Source organism: Eleutherodactylus coqui, chromosome 4, assembly GCF_035609145.1.
Source record: "Eleutherodactylus coqui strain aEleCoq1 chromosome 4, aEleCoq1.hap1, whole genome shotgun sequence".
Lineage (NCBI taxonomy): Eukaryota > Metazoa > Chordata > Amphibia > Anura > Eleutherodactylidae > Eleutherodactylus > Eleutherodactylus coqui.
In genome coordinates this window covers 69,548,332-69,564,738 of record NC_089840.1, presented here as the reverse complement: position 1 = coordinate 69,564,738, position 16,407 = coordinate 69,548,332, and the positions used below count along the sequence as shown (strand labels likewise).

Here is a 16,407-nt window from a genome sequence, read left to right as displayed (position 1 = left end):
CGTCACCGAGGATGGTCGTGCGATCGGCTACGTACTCCCTCACCATCCTTTTACAGTGCTCCCGCCGACTCAGCCTTGACTGGGGAGCGGTGACACAGTCTTGCTGGGGAGCCATAAAGCTGGCCAGGCCCTTAAAGACTGTTGCACTGCCTGGGATGTACATGCTGCTCGATCTCCGCACCTCCCCTGCTACCTTGCCCTCGGTACTGCGCCTTCTGCCACTAGCGCTGTCGGCTGGGAGTTTTACCATCAGCTTGTCCGCAAGGGTCCTGTGGTATAGCAACACTCTCGAACCCCTTTCCTCTTCGGGAATGAGAGTGGGCAGGTTCTCCTTATAGCGTGGGTCGAGCAGTGTGTACACCCAGTAATCCGTTGTGGCCAGAATGCGTGCAACGCGAGGGTCACGAGAAAGGCATCCTAACATGAAGTCAGCCATGTGTGCCAGGGTACCAGTACGCAACACATGGCTGTCTTCACTAGGAAGATCACTTTCAGGATCCTCCTCCTCCTCCTCCTCCTCCTCCTCCTCAGGCCATACACGCTGAAAGGATGACAGGCAATCAGCCGGTGTACCGTCAGCAGCGGGCCAAGCAGTCTCTTCCCCCTCCTCCTCATCCTCCTCATGCTCCTCCTCCTCCTCCTGTACGTGCTGAGAAATAGACAGGAGGGTGCCCTGACTATCCAGCGGCATACTGTCTTCCACCGCCCCCGTTTCCGAGCGCAAAGCAGCTGCCTTTATGGTTTGCAGGGAATTTCTCAAGATGCATAGCAGAGGAATGGTGACGCTAATGATTGTAGCATCGCCGCTCACCACCTGGCTAGACTCCTAAAAATTACCAAGGACATGGCAGATGTCTGCCAACCAGGCCCACTCTTCTGAAAGGAATTGAGGAGGCTGACTCCCACTGCGCCGCCCATGTTGGAGTTGGTATTCGACTATAGCTCTACGCTGTTCATAGAGCCTGGCCAACATGTGGAGCGTAGAGTTCCACCGTGTGGGCACGTCGCACAGCAGTCGGTGCACTGGCAGCTTAAAGTGATGTTGCAGGGTGCGCAGGGTGGCAGCGTCCGTGTGGGACTTGCGGAAATGTGCGCAGAGGCGGCGCGCCTTTACGAGCAGGTCTGACAAGCGTGGGTAGCTTTTCAGAAAGCGCTGAACCACCAAATTAAAGACGTGGGCCAGGCATGGCACGTGCGTGAGGCTGCCGAGCTGCAGAGCCGCCACCAGGTTACGGCCGTTGTCACACACGACCATGCCCGGTTGGAGGCTCAGCGGCGCAAGCCAGCGGTCGGTCTGCTGTGTCAGACCCTGCAGCAGTTCGTGGGCCGTGTGCCTCTTATCGCCTAAGCTGAGTAGTTTCAGCACGGCCTGCTGACGCTTGCCCACCGCTGTGCTGCCACACCGCGCGACACCGACTGCTGGCGACATGCTGCTGCTAACACATCTTGATTGCGAGACAGAGGAGGAGGAGGAGGAGGAGGAGGGTGCTTTAGTGGAGGAAGCATACACCTCCGCAGATACCACCACCGAGCTGGGGCCCGCAATTCTGGGGGTGGGTAGGACGTGAGCGGTCCCAGGCTCTGACTCTGTCCCAGCCTCCACTAAATTCACCCAATGTGCCGTCAGGGAGATGTAGTGGCCCTGCCCGCCTGTGCTTGTCCACGTGTCCGTTGTTAAGTGGACCGTGGCAGTAACCGCGTTGGTGAGGGCGCGTACAATGTTGCGGGAGACGTGGTCGTGCAGGGCTGGGACGGCACATCGGGAAAAGTAGTGGCGACTGGGAACTGAGTAGCGCGGGGCCGCCGCCTCCATGATACTTTTGAAGGACTCAGTTTCCACAACCCTATACGGCAGCATCTCAAGGCTGATGAATTTTGCTATGCGGACGGTTAACGTTTGAGCGTGCGGGTGCGTGGCGGCGTACTTGCGCTTGCGCTCCAACAGTTGCGCAAGCGACGGCTGGACGGTGCGCTGAACTACACTGCTGGATGGGGCCGAGGACAGCGGAGATGAGGGTGTGGGTGCAGGCCATGAGGCGGTAGTGCCCGTGTCCTGAGAGGGGGGTTGGATCTCAGTGGCAGGTTGGGGCACAGGGGGAGAGGCAGGGGTGCAAACCGGAGGCGCTGAACGGCCTTCGTCCCACCTTGTGGGGTGCTTGGCTATCATATGTCTGCGCATGGTGGTGGTGGTGAGGCTGTTGGTGTTGGCTCCCCGGCTGAGCTTTGCGCGACAAAGGTTGCACACTACTGTTCGTCGGTCGTCAGGCGTCTCTGTGAAAAACTGCCAGACCTTAGAGCACCTCGGCCTCTGCAGGGTGGCATGGCGCGAGGGGGCGCTTTGGGAAACAGTTGGTGGATTATTCGGTCTGGCCCTGCCTCTACCCCTGGCCACCGCACTGCCTCTTGCAACCTGCCCTGCTGATGCCCTTGACTCCCCCTCTGAAGACCTGTCCTCCTGAGTAAGCGTTGCACACCAGGTGGGGTCAGTCACCTCATCGTCCTGCTGCTCTTCCTCCGAATCCTCTGTGCGCTGCTCTCTCGGACTTACTGCCCTTACTACTACCTCACTGCAAGACAACTGTGTCTGATCGTCATCGTCCTCCTCACCCACAGAAAGTTGTTGAGACAGTTGGCGGAAGTCCCCAGCCTCTTCCCCCGGACCCCGGGAACTTTCGAATGGTTGGGCATCAGTGACGATAAACTCCTCTGGTGGGAGAGGAACCGCTGCTGCCCAATCTAAGCAGGGGCCCGAGAACAGTTCCTGGGAGTGTTCCCGCTCCTGAGCAGGTGTCATTGTAGTGGAGTGAGGAGGCTGGGAGGAAGGAGGAGCAGCAGACAGAGGATTCGGATTTGCAGCAGTGGACGGCGCAGAACTGCGTGTTGACGATAGGTTGCTCGAAACACTTTCTGCCATCCAGGACAGGACCTGCTCACACTGCTCATTTTCTAATAACCGTCTCCCGCGTGGACCCATTAATTGGGCGATGAATGTGGGGACGCCAGAAACGTGCCTCTCTCCTAATCGCGCAGCAGTCGGCTGCGACACACCTGGATCAGGAGCTCGGCCTGTGCCCACACCCTGACTTGGCCCTCCGCGTCCTCGGCCGCGTCCACGTCTCTAGGCCTACCCCTGCCCCTCAGCATGCTGTATTACCAGTGATTTGATTTCACAGGCAGGAAATAAATTGGCGCAAGACTGCAGGCCAAATATAATTTTTTCCCTTTTTTGAAAACGAAAGGCCCCACTGCCTCTAGTGAATGAATAATCTAAGTTTAATAACTGTGCTGTGGCCCTGCTAATGTGTCACAGAACGTGAGGGTAGCAGAGTTATTATAACTCTGGCAGAGCAGGTATTTTTTTTCCCAATTAAGGAAAGCAAATGGCGAAGCCAGCAGTAAACCGTAGCTGGGTGCGTCTGATTTTTAAACGTTGCACACGCAGCCGACACGTGTCCACCGCCCTTAGGACGGACAGAGGCAGGACAAATAGAATTATTTTCAGTTTTTTTCCACCAAAAGGCAGCACTGCGTATATTCTATGAACATGAGAAGTTTAATAACTGTGCTGTGGCCCTGCTAATGTGGCACAGAACTTGAGGGTAGCAGAGTTATTAACTCTGGCAGAGCAGGTATTTTTTTTCCCAATTAAGGAAAGCAAATGGCGAAGCCAGGAGTAAAACGTAGCTGGGTGCGTCTGATTTTTAAACGTTGCACACGCAGCCGACACGTGTCCACCGCCCTTAGGACGGACAGAGGCAGGACAAATAGAATTATTTTCACTTGTTTTACAAGCAAAAGGCCGCACTGCGTATATTCAATGAATAATAACTGTGTTGTGGCCCTGCCTACACAATTCTTTCCCTGCAGTATCAATGGAGGGTGCAATGCTCTGCAGAGGCGATTTTGAGAAGAAAAAAAATATGCAGCACAGCTAACAGCAGCCAGCACAGTACTGCACACGGTTAAATATGGCCCTAGAAAGGACCGTTGAGGTTCTTGAAGGCTACACTCACTCCTAACACTCTCCCTGCCTATGCAACACTTCTGTCCCTAATGCCGGGTGCAACGCTCTGCAGAGCCGATTTTGAGAGAAAAAAAAATTGCCACTGCTAACAGCAGCCAACACACAGCTATCAGTGGCCCTAATAAGGACCTTTGGGGGTCTTGAAGCCTACACTAACTACCAATTATTTCCCTACAGCAGCTCCGGTACAAACAGCACTGTCCCTCACTAACTCACAAGGCATCTGAGGCGAGCCGCGGGAGGGGCCGACTTTTATATTAGGCGGACACCTGATCTCGCCAGCCACTCACTGCAGGGGGGTGGTATAGGGCTGGAACAACACAGGGGGAAGTTGTAATGCCTTCCCTGTCTTTCAATTGGCCAGAAAAGCGCGCTAACGTCTCAGGGAAGGAAGTGAAAGTAACCCGAACAACGCATGGTGTTCGTTACGAATAACGAACATCCCGAACACCCTAATATCCGCACGGATATCAAGTTCGGACGAACACGTTCGCTCATCTCTAGTTTTTACACTTTTTTGCAATAAAAACCCTTTTTTTGGAAATCTTTTTTTTTCTCTATAGCTGCATTCAAAGTCCTGTAACTTTTTATTTTTCTATGTACGGAGCTCTATAAGGGCTTATTTTTTGCGAGACGAGCTGTAGTTTTTATTGGTACCATTTTGGGGAATGTACAGATTTTTTGATCACTTTTATTGCATTTTTTGGGAGGCAAATTGCTAAAAATTAGCATTTTGCCTCTGTTCTTTAGCGGGGTTTTTTTACGCTTTTTGCCGTACAAAATAAAAAGCATGTTCAACTTTTTTAACACGTCGTTACGGACGCGTAAATGCCAAATATGTGGGATTTTAATTTTTTTAACCTTTTTTTTTTATGCTAATATTAAAAAAAAGCACAAAAAAGCTTTTTTTTTAACTTTTTTAAACATTTTTCTTTTCTTTTTTTTTTTACACTATTTGAGGCCCTCTGAGGGGCTTACATCACTGCACTTATGATCGCTGTGATAAGGCATGGCAGAGCTACTGCCCTGCCATGCCTTATTGCTTATACAGCGATCATAGGCATTGGCACTATAGGACGCCAGTGTCTGGCGTCCTGTTGCCATGGCGACAGGCCGGGCTCTCGCGATAACATCGCGAGAGCCGGCCGGAGACACAGAGGGAGCGCGCTCCCTCTGTGAACTCTTTCCCTGCCGCGATCTACTTAGATCGCGGCAGGGAAGGGGTTAACAGCGGGACGCCGGCTGTGACTGACAGCCGGCTCCCGCTGCGGGATAGCGCAAGGTCAGTCATGATCTCAACAATTGTCCCATGTAAAGGGGCTTTTTCTTACATGTTCCTTCTAACTTTGAGCCCTCTTAGCCATTTCAATTTTTTGTTGCTGTGATACCTTTGAAACTATATTCTGTATAGAGAAGCCGCATGTACATCTTCTAGACTTTGGTCTGATGCTTTGGGGTGACATTTTAGCATGTGCAACTCTACTCTAATTCAGCGTTGATAGGTTTTCATACAACCACCATCAATCACTCATAATATTAGGGGTGTAGATGTACCCCTATTATTGGAGGACTGTTTCTTAAAGCTTAAAAGTTGCTCAAAGTAGATAAATAAATTAATTAGCGCAACCATTAGAAAGTTGATGACCTTTATGACCATTGGTTTCTGTATCAAAATGAAAGTTTGCTTCCTATTTCCGAGCAATTACCGTAGTTCTATTGAAAGTGCAAGGGGAGACTTATTCCACCATATTAATAGCTCTGCAAATTTACATTCTGGGAGAAAAATATGTTTTCCATCTTCTTTCTAAAAGGTTAAGCTGCGGTGGTAATCAGCCGCCTATGGTGCGTTACTTACCTGAAGAAACGAAACTTTCCAAATTACGGCGACAAAAATACTGATGAAATAGTGGGATGGAGCCATAAACAATGATTAGTTTTCTAATGATAGCGCTGACTGTAGGGGCTACAGCAAAGCTACATGAAGTAACATAGGCAGCTCTAATAAAAGCTGAATGAACAGCTACTTCTGCTGAATGATGCTCAACATAAGCCGAATGCACTAGATGCACAATTCATATTTATCATTCTTCTATTGCTTATCACACTGGTACAGTATACATATAGCAGGAGCCTATTGTGGGGCTGTTAAAAACATTGACTGATTGATATCAATACACATTGAGGGTAATTCATCAAAACTAGTTTGAGGAAAAAAATGGTAGAGTTGCCCATAGCAGCCAATCAGGATGCCCCTTTCATTTTCCAAAAGATCTCTGAAAAGTAAGGGCAGGGATTTCTCCCTTAGTTCATTAGTTTTCATAACTTTTTTCTCTGCAAGGGACACAGGAGCAACAAATACAGCAGATTATATATACCATGAATGCTGTTAACCAGAGACGTAACTTAAAGCTTCTGGGCCCCAATGCAAAACCTGTAACAGGGCCCCCAACTATAAAGCTTTATTCATACTACTAGGCTTACTATATGGAGAAGTTAGGCCTTATGGGCCCCCTAAGGCTTCTGGGCCCGGGTGCAACTGCATCCCCTGCATCCTCTATAGTTACGCCCATGCTGTTAACGTTTAACAGTCTGAATATTGTCAGCTTTGAGATATGGCAAACTCTCTAACAAGATCCGGCTCAATGGCACTCTTAGGATTGTTTCCATGCTACGGTAGTTGCTTCTTACATCAGGTACCCTTGATTTGCTATGTTCATACTGACCTAGATCTGGATGTAACTCTTCAGTAGAAGATCTGCTCTGCTTCAGTGCAGCTACACCGACCAGATACTACTTCTCTCCCGGGCATCTGGACTGGGACTCCCATGCCCCCTTTTATAGGAAACAAGTACTGTACTGCTGATCTTGACATTGCCGCTACATCTCAGTGTGTTACACCCTATGATGTGACTCAATTCAGGCATATGCTAAAGAACTTCAACTGCCCACTGTCTGAACATATGTTATTTTCTTCGGAACATCCTTGCTTTCTTCGTAATGTATGTTCTCTATCCTAAACTATTTTACAGGGTACATAACTTTATTATCCTCTACTCTTTCTAAGTTACAGCCTGCATTATTGTCCACAGCTGCATTCACAATTCTGTAGGCTTCCAAACTGTCCCGTTTAATAGGGACTCAGCTAAGCTGGCAGGGGTTTAACTACCAACGGCTTGCAAAAAAGAAGGCTGAGAGGAGACTTAATAGCGGTCTACAAATATCTGAAGGGCTGTCACAGTGCAGAGGGATCAGCCCTATTCTCATTTGTACAAGGAAAGACTAGAAGCGATGGGACGAAACTGAAAGGGAGGAGACACAAATTAGATATTAGAAAAAACTTTCTGACAGTGAGGGTGATCAATGAGTGGAACAGGTTACCATGGGAGGTTGTGAGTTCTCCTTCAATGGAAGCGTTCAAATAGCGGCTGGACAGACATCTGTCTGGGATGATTTCGTGATCCTGCATTGAGCAGGGGGTTGGACCCGATGACCCTGGAGGTCCCTTCCAACTCTACCATTCTATGATTTTAACAAGCTTATTGATGGTGTCCTAGTATAATATAGGATCAATACATTATAATTAATGCAATGTATTTACACAGTTCTTCACATTTTTATGAATATTAACATGAAACCGTTCTTTTATCTAAAGTTTAGGTTTTCTATATTCTTTATGAGTTTAAATACCCATGTGGTTGGCTGATTGATCATTTATGTGCTGCCCATGTCCATGGTAACTGTTTATTTATTATTGACAGTGATAGTATGTCTGCACTGCCGAAAACTCCAGAATGTGGCCATACATCACAGGATGTAAAATCTGAAACTTCATCAAATCCGAGTTCCCCAGAGATATGTCCTAACAAAGAAAGGTAAAGATGATGTAATTTTGTTGAACACTTATGTTTCTATTATTATGAAACGCATGGTACATTATTATGTGTTGCATTGGAAATAGTGATAAACTGGGTATATATTAAATCAATTCTAGAAAAGTTCAAGAGGCAATCCATATTTAATTTAAGTCCCCATATATATTAAAGAAGTTATCTGCTTATTATTACGTTCATGTAGGTGTAAGTACAGCGACCCTCATGGACATCACCAACATGTCAAACCTTGACGCGATTAATGTCCGCAATGCACCACCATATACATGAATTAAGATGCCAACATGTAAGAAACATCTATATAGGAGTGGGAGCATTCTCCTTAACCAACTTCGGCTTGGCTGGTCCTGCTTAAAAGTAGGGTGATCGTACAGCCCCACATCTTGAACCTAGGGGACCTAGCTTGTCCCTAGTTGGAGGATAGGGAAGAACATATAGTAGATAGAAATGCTATCTCTATATATAACATAACTAGGCAAAGGTGAATTAACCCTAAGGTGAATTGCCACCAGTGCTTAGCTGACAGGAGACTGCTACCTCACCAGACACCTAAGACAGGAAAATAACCAGCACCCATGTAGAGGCGGTCCCGGAATAAATACACTTTTCATTATAGCTGATTGTCCAGCTAGGGAAAACACCTCCCTGTTGGCCAATCAGTCCACATACCACAGGAGATATTGTAGCAGTGCCAGGAAATGCAGAGAGATTCCCACCAGATGACTCCTAAGGGATGTTCTGCAGTGACACTTATCAATGCTGAGCGCCAAATGACAGACAGCATCTGCCGAAGGTACGATCACGTAAGCCGGGGCTGACGTGGTGATGCCAGCCGGACTCCACTTCCTGATTGCAGCCGGTGTGCCCCAATACTCATGTACTTTATTAGGTCATGCAGATCTGATAGACGGAAGAAGGCTCTTTTTTGAAACTCCATATATTAGATACAAATTCAACTCTCTACTCTGAAGGAAACTAGTATATAATACATAAGTTAGTGACTTCATTAACCCATCATATTGTGGCTCTTCCATGCAGCTGATCGTGTAGGTTTTAGCAGCCGGACTATGTAGCACCACTTTGTGCACTGGGAGATCTACAATAATTATTGTTTGCACTTGTCAGCGTTTAAAGGCCAAATGTGCATTATGTTAATGTTGTGCCATCTGGTGGCCTCAAAAAGAAAATCAATATTTCATTGTGACATGCAATGAATTTGAATAAGCATTATGTTATGATGTCTCAGATTAGATACCAGAAGTCCTCAGCACACAAGTCATTACCTATTATAGATGGAGCGGAGTTTAATTTGTCTGTAATAACTTTATGTGAAAAGTTAGCTCCTCTGAAGCCATTGAAAAGCCATTGAAAACCCAATGTGAAGCAATGAAAAGGGTAAACAAACAATGGCACGGGAATATATCATAATGTGCTACAAGTTATGTTTAAGCTTTGCTGTATCTTCACATGTCACTATAAATTAGTTTGCTATAGTATTCTATCCCTTCACAGTTTAGACAAAGTGTAACTAAAATTAAAATTAATATACTTTAATAGATATATTTAAAACCAAATAACACAAATAGGGCACTACACACACAGCCTCTATATTTCAAGAGGTTTACAAGTCTCTATAACAAAAGAGACTATCACCACGGTTTGCTATATATCCGGAGGTCCTGGTATGGGTACACTCCTGATACGTGGTGAAAAGAAAAACGCAGGAACTAGTAGATCAAAAATTCCTTTTTTAATTACTTTTCCCCAACTTTTTGTCCTTGCTAAAGATGCAAGGTAGGGAAATATTTTTTCTCCTTTATTTTAGGATTATGGAATTATTTAGGTGATAGTATAGTAGAGACATTTAGTATATGATGTTATATTGTCTCCAAATGTCTCACTACTATCACCTTATATACTTTCGTAATGTACAGAAAAAGGTACAGGTAGTAACCTTCTTTTGGACAAAATTACTCTTAGGAACAACACTTTGTGTTTTCTCATATACTTCAGATGTCAGCTAGTAGTACTATGTATAATCTCGATCTAGGTCTCAATTCTCTCGACGCGTTTCACCGTTCATAGAACGGATCATCAGGAGATCTAATTAGTTAGTACCATCTGTATGTAGTCGTCTCTATTCCAGTGTTTTTAAGAATAGTAACATAAATCAATATCTGTTCCAGCGTTTTTGAGAACAGTAACATATACCATATATCTCACTTCTACAGCCCTTCTGTTTAGAGGAGCAGAAAGACAGTGGCTGATGCCGTCACTGTATTGTTTGATTATTTAAGCAAGTAACCACTGATCACATAAGTAGTAGTTGTTTATCTGAGCATCTTCAGTGAACTAAAAAAGCAATTGTTCAGTGCACTGTAATAACGATTCGTATATTGTGCACATAGATTTCTTTTTTATATATATAGCTCACAGGTTGCTCTACTACTTAGTAAAAAGATTTTCATTTGTTCGAGTGGTATTAGACGTACTATCTCTTTTTATATTTTTTGCATCCAGCTGTCAAGGGTAGCAAGACCCTACGATAGATGTGATTGCTGTACCATATGAGGAGTATAGCCTAAATTTCATTGGCATCTCCTTAGTAGCCCAATCGCATCTATGTTCATTGTGAAGCTGCAAAATGTATGCAGAGATCACGGTATGCTAGGAAGCAAGCAATATCAGAGACTAGCATAAATAGGTTATCATTCTGAATAGAGATATAGTTTTCCTTGCTTATAGGTTGTTTTAGTCTTTTCTGCTATGCTATAGAAGTGTCCATATGTATAGGATCAGAGAGGTAGCGCCTCTGGCCTTGGTGGTAGGTCAGGGCTATCTGTCAGACAGATAGCCCTGACCTACCACCAAGGCCAGAGGCGCTACCTCTCTGATCCTATACATATGGACACTTCTATAGCATAGCAGAAAAGACTAAAACAACCTATAAGCAAGGAAAACTATATCTCTATTCAGAATGATAACCTATTTATGCTAGTCTCTGATATTGCTTGCTTCCTAGCATACCGTGATCTCTGCATACATTTTGCAGCTTCACAATGAACATAGATGCGATTGGGCTACTAAGGAGATGCCAATGAAATTTAGGCTATACTCCTCATATGGTACAGCAATCACATCTATCGTAGGGTCTTGCTACCCTTGACAGCTGGATGCAAAAAATATAAAAAGAGATAGTACGTCTAATACCACTCGAACAAATGAAAATCTTTTTACTAAGTAGTAGAGCAACCTGTGAGCTATATATATAAAAAAGAAATCTATGTGCACAATATACGAATCGTTATTACAGTGCACTGAACAATTGCTTTTTTAGTTCACTGAAGATGCTCAGATAAACAACTACTACTTATGTGATCAGTGGTTACTTGCTTAAATAATCAAACAATACAGTGACGGCATCAGCCACTGTCTTTCTGCTCCTCTAAACAGAAGGGCTGTAGAAGTGAGATATATGGTATATGTTACTGTTCTCAAAAACGCTGGAACAGATATTGATTTATGTTACTATTCTTAAAAACACTGGAATAGAGACGACTACATACAGATGGTACTAACTAATTAGATCTCCTGATGATCCGTTCTATGAACGGTGAAACGCGTCGAGAGAATTGAGACCTAGATCGAGATTATACATAGTACTACTAGCTGACATCTGAAGTATATGAGAAAACACAAAGTGTTGTTCCTAAGAGTAATTTTGTCCAAAAGAAGGTTACTACCTGTACCTTTTTCTGTACATTACGAAAGTATATAAGGTGATAGTAGTGAGACATTTGGAGACAATATAACATCATATACTAAATGTCTCTACTATACTATCACCTAAATAATTCCATAATCCTAAAATAAAGGAGAAAAAATATTTCCCTACCTTGCATCTTTAGCAAGGACAAAAAGTTGGGGAAAAGTAATTAAAAAAGGAATTTTTGATCTACTAGTTCCTGCGTTTTTCTTTTCACCACGTATCAGGAGTGTACCCATACCAGGACCTCCGGATATATAGCAAACCGTGGTGATAGTCTCTTTTGTTATAGAGACTTGTAAACCTCTTGAAATATAGAGGCTGTGTGTGTAGTGCCCTATTTGTGTTATTTGGTTTTAAATATATCTATTAAAGTATATTAATTTTAATTTTAGTTACACTTTGTCTAAACTGTGAAGGGCCTTTTTGATTGATTATTAGACAATTCTGCCTCTGTGATTAAGCTATAGTATTCTATGTTGCTTATTAAACCAAGGTTGATTTGGCAGTTCTGCATAGTGACGCTCTTGGCCATCAAAAGGCGTCAGACAGCACTGCTGGGTAGGGACAGGCTGTTAAAGGGCTATTCTGGGCAGTGCACAACATTTCAAAATAAAGTACATGGCTGTACATGAAGAGTTTGTACAATATGTTTTATTTACTTAATTTCTTATGGTCTTGCGCTTTTGGGGTCGGACCCACCAGCCATGCAACTGCGACTCTTCAGCTGACATCTTGTCCTTAATATCACTCATGTCTGTGTCCTCAGACCACTGCAGTGGTGGCTAGGGCAGGTAGGGGTGGAAGCATCACAATATCTTGAGCAGCAGTATGCTCCTGAAGGTCCTGTGCACCAGCAGGTTCTCAAGACACAGTCTAGATCTTGGTAGTAATCCAGCAAAATGGAAGGCAGCAGCGCTAATGAGTGAAATGGGAAGCACTTCCTAGTAAGATAAAGGACTAGTAGAGGGTGGGCAAGTCAACAGCGCTGCTGGGGACGCCTGCACTTTACAGTATGGAAGTTGTAGGCAAGAGGTTGCTGCTGTGGAAGTGATAATACACTTGTAGGAAGAAAAGGTCCTGAGTATCTATTAGAAGATAATGAGTGCTACTCATTTGCAGTTGCGCCAATAGTACAGAAGAGGTTACATTTTTCATTTGGAGTCTGGAAAACCCTTTAAAGGGGATCTGTGAGCTCAAACATACTGTCCAAAGTGCAGGCATGATGTTATAGAGCAGGAGGAGCTGAGCAGACTGATATATAGTTTTACATGGAAATATTTAGTATAACTTGTAGTTTATTCATTTATATCTCTGTACATTCCGAGCTGAACAGTGCAATGGGCGGAGCCATCAGTGATTGACAGCTATGCCTGTATGTACAGTCATACACACAGAGCTGTCAGTCACTGATAGGACCGCCCATTGCACTGTTCAGCTCGGAATGTACAGAGATATAAATGAATAAACTACAAGTTATACTAAATCTTTCCCCATAAAACTATATATCAGTCTAATCAGCTCATCTTGCTCTATAACATCATGCCTGCAGTTTAGACAGCATGCTCAAGAAGACAGACTCCCTTCAAAGAGACACATCACTAGTTAAGTGCCTTTATTCCAAGGACTGATGGGGATCCAGCAGTTAGATCCTCACCCACCCAACAGTAATAATATATCCAAGTGATGCCATTACTTTCTATGATAAGAAAACCCCTCTAAGGGTGTATTCACATGGGCGTGTGTGATATTGGCTTGAGGAACTCGAACCCATACTGCACTCGTAAACCTGTGACTTTCACTTGCGATTGTGCTTTGTGAGACAAACGCATTGCACTTGCGATTTTCACATGCGTGTTTCGTACATGTGAAAATTGCATGCTTTTTTCACTAGTAAAATATAGAAAAATCACTTTACATGCAAATGTGAAGCATTTTTTCCAGTTTCCTATGTGAAATAATGGTGGATACTTAAATCCTGGCTACGGGGAATAAACGGGGAACTGGTGAGGAACAGTTGATTTTAAGTCATGGGTGACCTGATGATGTGGGTTCCCATAACTCGGACAACCCCTTTAAGCAAATTAAATCAGGGCAGAACCACTTGCTTCGCTGTGGTTTGGATATTTTTGATCGTTTTACATATAAACATCTGTAGGCAATGATCTTTGTAATTCTCCATGTCTTTTCTCATATCTCCTGACTGTTGAATATAATACTCTTTGCACTGTGTTACAATTGCTCTGTTACTACCCCTGGCTAATAGCTACAAGTGATCTACAAGAGCATGTTCTTTACTCCACTGGGAAATATACTTTGCTGCTCTGTACAAGCCTGAGCTGCTGTAACTCTAATAAAATACCCTCCCGGACACAAAGACGTTCCTCACCTCATACACGTCGTATTTCACTTACTCCTGCAGTGCCAGTACTATGTGGGCGATTGACAACAACCACGGATTTACTAGTTGCATTAAAAATGATATGTGACCTTCTTGTGTTGGTCAGTGCAATTATGGTGATACCAAATTTACATAGTTTTTGTTTTAAGCTTTACTATTGTTAAAGAGTTAAGAATCTTTTTAAAATCAAATTTGCTTACGTCATCATATTCTGAGACCTATGACTTTATCACTTTTTCATCGATTAGGCTGTAGATTATATGGGGGGGGGGAGATATGTTTTTGATCCTTTTTTATTCATTTTTTTGGAGATAGGATAACCAAAACGCTTATAATTCTAGCTTCCTGCATTTTTTATGGTATACACCTTGTGGGATAAATAGGGCAATAGTTTGAGAGTTTAACCTTTTACAAATACAGTGATACCAAAAATGTGTGTGGGGGGGTTAATTGTTTAGATTTTAAAATGGGAAAAAATGCAAAGCTGCTTTTTTTTAACTTCTACTTTATTTACTGTTTTAAAAATGTTATTAAACCCCTTCTCTTATTTTTTAAGTCCTAATAAGGGACTTGAAATCACTTGATCGCTTGTACTAATATACTAAAATACTTTAGTATTGCATATTGTATGTGCCAGTTTTCAGTTATGCCTATTAAGCCATGCCATAGGCATAGCTTATCCGGCATCCATGGGAGCCTTAACTAGGCTCTGGACTGCCATTCTAACCCATCAGCACTCCACTATTGCATCTTGAGGGGGTTGCCAATGGAGTGCCAATGGGAGCCCCTCTGGTTGGTTGTTCAAATGGTCAGTTTTCACTATGGAATCTAAGTAGCTTTGGTCACAGCAGCTAACTATCTCCAATGGGGGCAGTTAGCTGTCAAAAAAGCTGATGGGCACAAGATATGGAGCCCAGACCAGAGATGGAGGTTAACTGCTCATCAGACGGTGCACCTTATATTTGCATACCGCATGGGAATGGCATCCACGTTCATATTTCTGGATTGGACTATATGTTCAAGATAATAACATAATACCATTATCAGCACCAACAAGTCCCAGATCTTATAATACAATTAGTTTACATGACCGAAATGAGGTGACAGATTGCCTTTAACTCGGAGTTCCCTGAATAAAGTATCTGAAAATAGGTTTTATAAACCAAACAACAAATTTCTCATAAGATCAAGTTTTGGACAACACAAAAATATTCTGGCAGCAATCAACGATATTTCGATAAAATTAGCAATTTCAGAACCTTTGTTTTATGAAATCTTTCCTCAAACTATTTTTGTTTTCCAGACCGTACATTAAACTGAAAGAGAACGGGCGATCCAACATCTCTCGCTCGTCATCCAGTACGAGCAGTTTCAGCAGCACAGCTGGAGAGAGCGAGGCCATGGAGGAATACGAGAGTGTGGTGCGTATATTAAACATGTCCTGAAGCAGTGGAGAATATATTGTGAGGAGATCAAAATGGGTCAGAAAGTCCAAGGCTACAAATAAAAAATCCTTTGTGGTAAAGCAGCACTGATGTCACTTTGTAAGGTCATGGGAAACTGATTATTTTGGTAGATAGATTCCCTGAAGTGGAGTTAAATGGGAAAAGGAAATTCACCTTTACATATAAGTAACTATTATTCAGCTGTTACTTATTATGTGTGTTTCGAGGGAAGATATGAAAAAGCCTATATGAATATGAGTAGATCTCTGACTAGCTTGAGGCTCCTGGGTGCCAATGCAAAGTCTATATTGGGGCCCTTCAGCTATCGCATGTCATGTCATTTAGAATCTGGTTATGGGACTCAAGGACCTTTTGGACTCATTCGAGCTCCAGGTCTGACTGTAAGCTCTGAGCCTCCTAGTTAAGTCCCTGCCTACAAGAGTTTTCAGCCAGCTTTCCCGGACTGCAGTATTGAAAATCTGTTTAGTTATCTACGGATAACTGTTCTGGTATCACTACATTCTGTTTGGCTGTCCTTACCCAGTCTTAAGCCTCCTACACAGCTGTTTCTGTTTCATTTAAAGGGGTTGTCCTACTTCTAGCTGTTTTCAGACCCACTCATTTCAATAAGATTCAGCCTGCAGTACCAACCTGGGCTACTGCGCAATGTACGGAGCTGTCTGAAAACAGCTAGAAGTGGGAGAACCCCTTTAGTGTCTATATCTCAAAACAAAAAAGGTTTAGTACCGTGTTAGCCAGTAGAGCATGATTGTTCTCAGTAAGAGAAACCAAGTAATCTTGAGGAAGGACCCTGAGAAGTTTGAAAGCTCGTTATTACATAAAGTATTTTTGTTAGCCATTAATAGGTATCATGTCTGCAA

General features: G+C 43.7%; 1 protein-coding gene across 1 annotated transcript in view; it reads left to right on the top strand.

The window, feature by feature from the left end:
* The window catches only part of RAP1GAP2 (RAP1 GTPase activating protein 2), a 188,584-nt gene that overhangs the window by 156,159 nt on the left and 16,018 nt on the right, over positions 1–16,407 (top strand). The window contains exons 18-19 of the mRNA XM_066599625.1: positions 7,783–7,896; positions 15,385–15,502. Of these exons, the coding sequence (XP_066455722.1) occupies positions 7,783–7,896; positions 15,385–15,502 (232 nt within the window). The remainder of the gene's footprint in view (positions 1–7,782; positions 7,897–15,384; positions 15,503–16,407) is intronic.